This window comes from Streptopelia decaocto (genome assembly GCF_964273445.1).
Source record: "Streptopelia decaocto genome assembly, chromosome: 3".
In the NCBI taxonomy this organism is placed as follows: Eukaryota; Metazoa; Chordata; class Aves; order Columbiformes; family Columbidae; genus Streptopelia; species Streptopelia decaocto.
In genome coordinates this window covers 21,038,301-21,044,300 of record NC_138656.1, presented here as the reverse complement: position 1 = coordinate 21,044,300, position 6,000 = coordinate 21,038,301, and the positions used below count along the sequence as shown (strand labels likewise).

The window sequence follows — 6,000 nt, the reverse complement described above, 5'->3', positions numbered from 1 at the left end:
GCTGTAGCAACTGGGGGCGTCAAAAGAAAGATGAGATATCAAAGCTGAAGGAAACAATCAAAACTAGTTATTTTTAGCAATGATTATGAAGAGCCGGTACAGAGATCTTTAGCAATGTAGGACCAATTTATAACACCCTTCTGTTTTTTTCAAGCCATGCCTAGGGATGGAGCAATAGTCCTTACTAGATTCTCCAGACCATTGCCAACCCACTTGTTCTAGAGGTGGTGAAATAGATTGGCTTCTGTAAAATACATTGGCTGATACCATGCTAGAGGCCTTGGGGATGTGCAAGAAAGCTCTAGAACTACAAAGTTGTATTATGATTTTATTATACTCCTCCCAGAGATCCGGGCTGATCAGTGGCAAATTCTGCTTTTATTTACTGTTTTCATACAAAGTTCTTACATGGACATTCTTATAGTTGTTCCTCATAATAGCATCAAAACTATAAAAATCGTTACCCAGAAAATGTGAAGACACAAACTTATCTACATATAGTGACAAATTTCAGTACAACTGAGCTTGAGACAAATTCTGGCCTATTAAATGTATTTAAACCTTTTTTTGCATATACTTCATAAGAGTATTCACAAAACATATGTGTTCCTATTAAAATGGAAAAAAAAAAAAAAGCTCGTTTGGAGGCTTAAGGTATTTGGGGCTAATTATACATTATTTAACTTTTAACCAAGACTGTACTTCCTAATGGTTCTTATGGCAAAGCTGGAATCTTGACTGTAACTAATTATATATTTACAAAGTCTACATCTGTTCAGGGTACATATAATTTTGTCCTGTGTCCCTCATGAAAGTAAATAATCCATGAAGCCCTGTATCTGCAGTTTGTAATGACCTCAGGAGTCCTTAATGCTATTGCAGTCTTATTACATGCAGATGGAGGTGCATCACTCTTGCATATTTGCCAGGTCTTTAATTTAATTTTCCACAATACAGTACATGTCCTGGTGCAATGAAAGGCAATAAAGACCAAGATTTTGCTCTGTTTTATTAACATCTTAATGGTCATCTGTTCCTGCAGTATTTTTGAACCTCTCACCCTTTCGCTGTTGAGTATTCAATTTTAAAACTGCAGGGAAAGCTTTCACTCAAGTTAGTGTCTGAAATTGCAATTACAGTTGTGGATGGGATTCAGTTACTGTTAAGATGGTGGACAGGGCTGAAGTTCAAGCAGGTCATTAAATGAACCGCAGACCATCTGAGGTGGGTCCAGAGGGAGCGCTGGAGCCTTGTGCCAGGCTGGAGGGACCAGGGTTTCTGTGCTCACCTGGCTGCGCTGCTCTCATCCAGCACAACCCTGCAAACAAAAAGAAAAGCGAGCGTACCACCCGCCAGCCGGCTTCATGGAGGAGAAGGAGGAGGCACATGGGCTTGGCTTTGACAAGGCACGAAGCAACGAGTCTGTTCTGCCTGTGTGCAGGGAAGCTGCAGCTGACTCACTGCTGGAGCTTCCCTTGGGAGGGACCAGTGCCTACAAAGCTGACTGACACCTTAGTTTCCTCACTGAACAAAGTTGTCTAGTCGTAAATAAACATGTCATTTCTGGCAAAAAAATGCAGAGAATGAGTGCATTTCAGAATAATAATAACAACGGTGTAAGGGCTCAAGTCTTGCACTCTGCATCCTCTCTCTTTGCCTGAACAACTAACCAGGAACAAAACAACCTGGTACTCACTCAGGCTCAAGCACGGGCCTGTGCAGGTTTCTCAGAGCTTGGGGTAAAAGATCTCAACCATTGCCCAGAGCTTTCTATTGATACAAGACTGTCCCTTTCACTTCTGATATGAGGAACCAAGGCTTCCTCCAGACCCTCAAAACATGGATCCCAAGCAAAACACTCCTGCTAGTTCCCACCTTCCCAAAATGACAGTCTTTCCCTTGCTGCCTGCTGTTTGCACCCCTCCACAGCCACATAAGCTGTGCTGCTGCTGCCAACTGAGCCCTGCTTGTGCTCTCTGACTCACACTGGCACCAAGCAGGACTTAATGCTGTTTGAAGCAGCAATAACTTTCTGCATATTTTAGCACAGGCCTCAGACAGTTTGGAGCATCCTTCTTCCAGGCCATTCTGGCACTCAGCCCATTGCCCACTGTCTGTTTTGTCTCTTTGGAGAGCAGCTGGGGGACGACAGGACCATCTCTGTGGTTACCTTCTCCTCCACACAGCTCCTCAGTTCCTGCATTTTTTCACTCGGGGAAACGAGAGGCCTGTAGTAATAACCGAACAAAAGTAAAACAAGCTATTAAATGAATGAGTGACCTTATTAATGTGAAAGAAGATGATAACAGTAGCAACTATGGCCAAAACAACTGCAAAGCAGATCTTCAGCTAACAAGAATTATTCCATTACTACACTTTTAATTTGTGCTGAACCAACATTCTCCTACGAATAACTGACCAAAACATATTCAAATCCTAAGGCAGGAAGTCTTTCTAAGCTTTCTCTTAGTGGTGCCATTAAACACATTTAGAAGACATTTGATTTTACACGCCTCTCCGACCACAAGCACGTACACAAATCCATACCACGACTGGCTTGCATTGAGAGTTTTGACCAAGTAAGTGTTGCAGAGTCAGGCCCCACGCAGAGCCCCAGACACAGCCTTGTTCTTATTTGGGATAAAAGTGAATGCATTTTGATGAGCTAAGTAACCAAACTGGGTTAATATCCAGTTTGTCAACAAACTTGTTTTGGCATGCTGGCTAGACCATGTCTGTTTACCCCAAGTAAACCCAATCTTGGATTTTCTTCCCAGGAAAATTAAGGACCTGGAAATTTCCTTTGCAGCTGATATTGCCAGCTATGTGAGGAGAGAGCCAGGAGGTCACAGAGGCCCTTGCAAGCATTTGGGAGGCTTTGGGCCATGGACTAGCTGGGAACCTCCATCATACCAGACAGACAAATCACGCCTGCTCAGAGCAACGTGATGCTGAATGTGCAAAGAGCAAGTTCAGTTGCACTGCTTGTACAACGTGGGGATGTTCTCTGCCTGTGCCTGCATCAGCTACACAGGAAGAGCTGTTCTCCCAGACACGTGGAGACACTGTTGGCTAACCAGCGCTGAGGAGCTGGGGGCACCTCTTGAATCACTCCAGAACTAGCACAGCCAGAACTAAAAATACTCTATTTAGTGTGTTTACATAGAAATATAGGCACATATATATAAAACCCATAAATATAAGTAATAAATGACAATCCATGACCTTTCACAAGCACATAAGGGCCTCCTGGACACAGGCATATGACCTACCAAGTGCCTTCCAAAGTACTTTTCATATGGAAGGCCTTTCAGAACATGGACTGTGTTACCAGCACTTATGAAGATGTTTACAGCCTCAGCTGTAAAAAAAAAGTCAAAATATTGCAATGGAAATTCAGGCACATTGTTTTTAATTTGGTTTTGGTGCAGGGGAGTTTTTTTTTTTTATTTTTACAGATTACTTTTAGAATTTGGTGAGGGGTTTAGTTGGTTTTATAGCAAAAGCTGCTGTCATGTAAAAACTAGTGACTTTTCAAAGACAAAAATGCATGTATGGTTCTAATTTAAGTACATGAGGTCATCAGTTCAGTGTTTGAGGACCATGTGCTGGTCGGACACGAGCAGAGGGACGTGTCGTACCGAGTCTTGTTGATCCGATTTCAGCTTCAAGTGGGTAAAGGAGGCTGGCTGGCTCAGGCGGACAAATAAATGACTTGATTTACACAGATGCTGACACAGGGGTTTAGGAGCCTCCAGAAAATCTGCGACCTGCGCGGGAGGGGAGAAGAGCTGCTCCACTGCCCTCTCCGAGGCCGGCTCCTGGTAACGGGAGAGTCCCTGAGACCTGCTCGCCAAGCCGCAGCGAGCCCCTGCACTCCCGTGGGGCCCGTCCCGCGTCCCTCAGGCAGGAGGGAGGGCGGTGGCCAGCGGGGATCGGATTGTCAGCCACCCCGGGAGCCCACAGCCTCCAGCCTGAGGGACGCGGGACGGGCCCCACGGGAGTGCAGCCTCCCGGCAGCCGGAAGGACGCGGCCGGCCCTGCCGCCGGGCCCTGACCCGGGCTCACCGGGACGCCCGCTCCCCTCGGCTTCCCGCACCAAGCAGCACACCTGTCCCGACCCGCTTCACCCCAGGCCCGTACCCAACGCGCCCTCCCGACCGGCCCCCGCCCCGGACGGGTGCCGCGCCAGGAGGGACGGTGGCGCCGGCTGAGGCCGCTCGCCCGCCCAGCCCGCGTTTGCCGCGCCCGTCCGCACCACCCGGCCCTTCCTGCGGCGCGGGGCGGTGAGCCCGGCCGGCGGGGCCGGGCCCGGCGCGGCGGGGCGGGGGCAGGCAGGAGGAGGGGAGGGGTGAGACGGCGAAGGGAGCGCGGGGCAGCGGCGGCAGGAGGAGGAGTCGGTGCCGCCGCCGGATGCTGCGAGGAGGCGCCGCGGCCCGCCCTGCGCTGCCGGCCGCTCACCTGAGCGGGCAGGAGGGAGGAGGAGGAGGAGCCGGCGGCCGAGCTGCGCGAAGCCCGGCGGCGGCAAGGCGGGCGGGAGCGCGGCGGGCGGAGGGTCGGCCGGGCGGGCGAGGCTATGGCGCCGGGCGCCTAGCGGGGCCGGCAGCGCGGCAGGAGGCCCGCGTCCCGCCGTGAGCGCCCGGCTGCCGGCGGGGGCAGCCGGCGGCCTCCGCCGCGGCCTAGGAGAGCGGGCGGCCTTCCCTTCGGCGCGCCGGGCGCGGCGCCGCTGCGGCCCACAAGATGTCCACTCGGACGCCGCTGCCCACCGTCAATGAGCGGGACACGGAGAACGTGAGTACCGCGCCGGGCCTCCCTCCGCCGCGCCCCTTCCCCGGCCCGCTGTCCTCTCCGTAGCCGCCTCTCCCGGCACCTGGCAGCTGCCCGGCCTGCGCTGCCGCCCAGGCCAGGTGCCCGAGGGGTGGGCGGGCCGCGGCCGTCCCCTCGCCCGGCGGGCCGGGCGCTTCCCAGCGCCGGGCCGGCACCGCCGCCTGCCCGCGCCTCAGGCTCCTCCATGCGGCGCTGCTGGGGCGGGTCCGGAGCGTTGGGCTCCACGTCGTCCCAGCCCGCCCGCGGCCCCGGGCCTCCCGCAGGGTCGGAGGCGGCTGCCGCTCCGCACGGCGGCCGGGCAATCCCCTGCTGCGCGTTGTTGGGCCGGGCCGGGCCGGGCTGCCCTTATATGTACTTGGCTGTAGGCGCACACAGGCGGTTGGCTTCCGTCCCCCGCCGCGGAGAGGCCTCCGGGGCCGCAGGCCGAGCTGCCCTGCCTTCATCCGGCTCCCATGCCAGGCACCCCGGTCCCTGGGTCGGGGCACCCACTCCTGGGCTTTCTGACCGCCTGGCACTAGGCCCTGTCTGGCCTTTCTGGGATTCAGTCCTAGTTGCTCTTTGTTTGGTTTGCACCTCGACGATAGTCCCCGGCGTTGCTGTTACTGTATTCCTTCCTCTGTTTTGCTTTGTGTTGCGTCTGAGAAAAGCTGTGGTCATGTCCTTGATAGTTCCCGAGCTGATTGTTTGTATCTTCCTTTGTATTCTGTTTAAACATCTTTGTGCTTTTCCTCTGCTCCGCCTGGACTTGATGAAGTAGAAGCAGCGTTGTGCTCTGTTGTGGTGGTCTTCCTGCAGTCTTGGTTATGATAGATGTGGTACCTGAGAAATCGTAAAGTTCTGGACCATGTCTGGTCCTGTCCATCAGTGGTGATTATTTAAATAGCATGGGAGGTGTGAAATTTTCATCTTAAGTGTGGGGACCAATATTTAGAGAGGTATGTCTGGAATGTGTGCTAGATATCGTTCGTTGCCTTTGGGAAGGTGGCAGAAGGTACAGGAGAGAAAAAAGGAGTTGTAGGAAATTCAGCGTGTGCAATCACATCCAACTTCTACTTGAGTGGAAAGTGACCAGTAAGAAACTAAGGAAGATGGCCTGGTGGGTTGAAATGGGTTGAAGAAGATGCTTGTTTGTATTGCATTAATCTATAAAAGTTCTGGCCAGCAGTAGGAGCT

The 6,000-nt window shown here is 52.5% G+C and overlaps 1 protein-coding gene across 7 annotated transcripts in view; it reads left to right on the top strand.

The window, feature by feature from the left end:
- The first annotated feature begins 4,355 nt into the window (after positions 1 to 4,355).
- Positions 4,356 to 6,000, top strand: part of MARK1 (microtubule affinity regulating kinase 1) — a 59,455-nt gene continuing 57,810 nt past the window's right edge. For 2 of the 7 annotated variants that reach the window (XM_082049056.1, XM_082049053.1), the window contains exon 1: positions 4,377 to 4,791. In XM_082049056.1, the coding sequence (XP_081905182.1) occupies positions 4,741 to 4,791 (51 nt within the window). In that variant the 5' untranslated portion in view covers positions 4,377 to 4,740. Of the gene's footprint in view, positions 4,792 to 6,000 lie in introns of all 7 variants that reach the window. The other 5 variants (XR_014183713.1, XM_082049055.1, XM_082049051.1 and 2 more) reach the window with 5 other exon arrangements.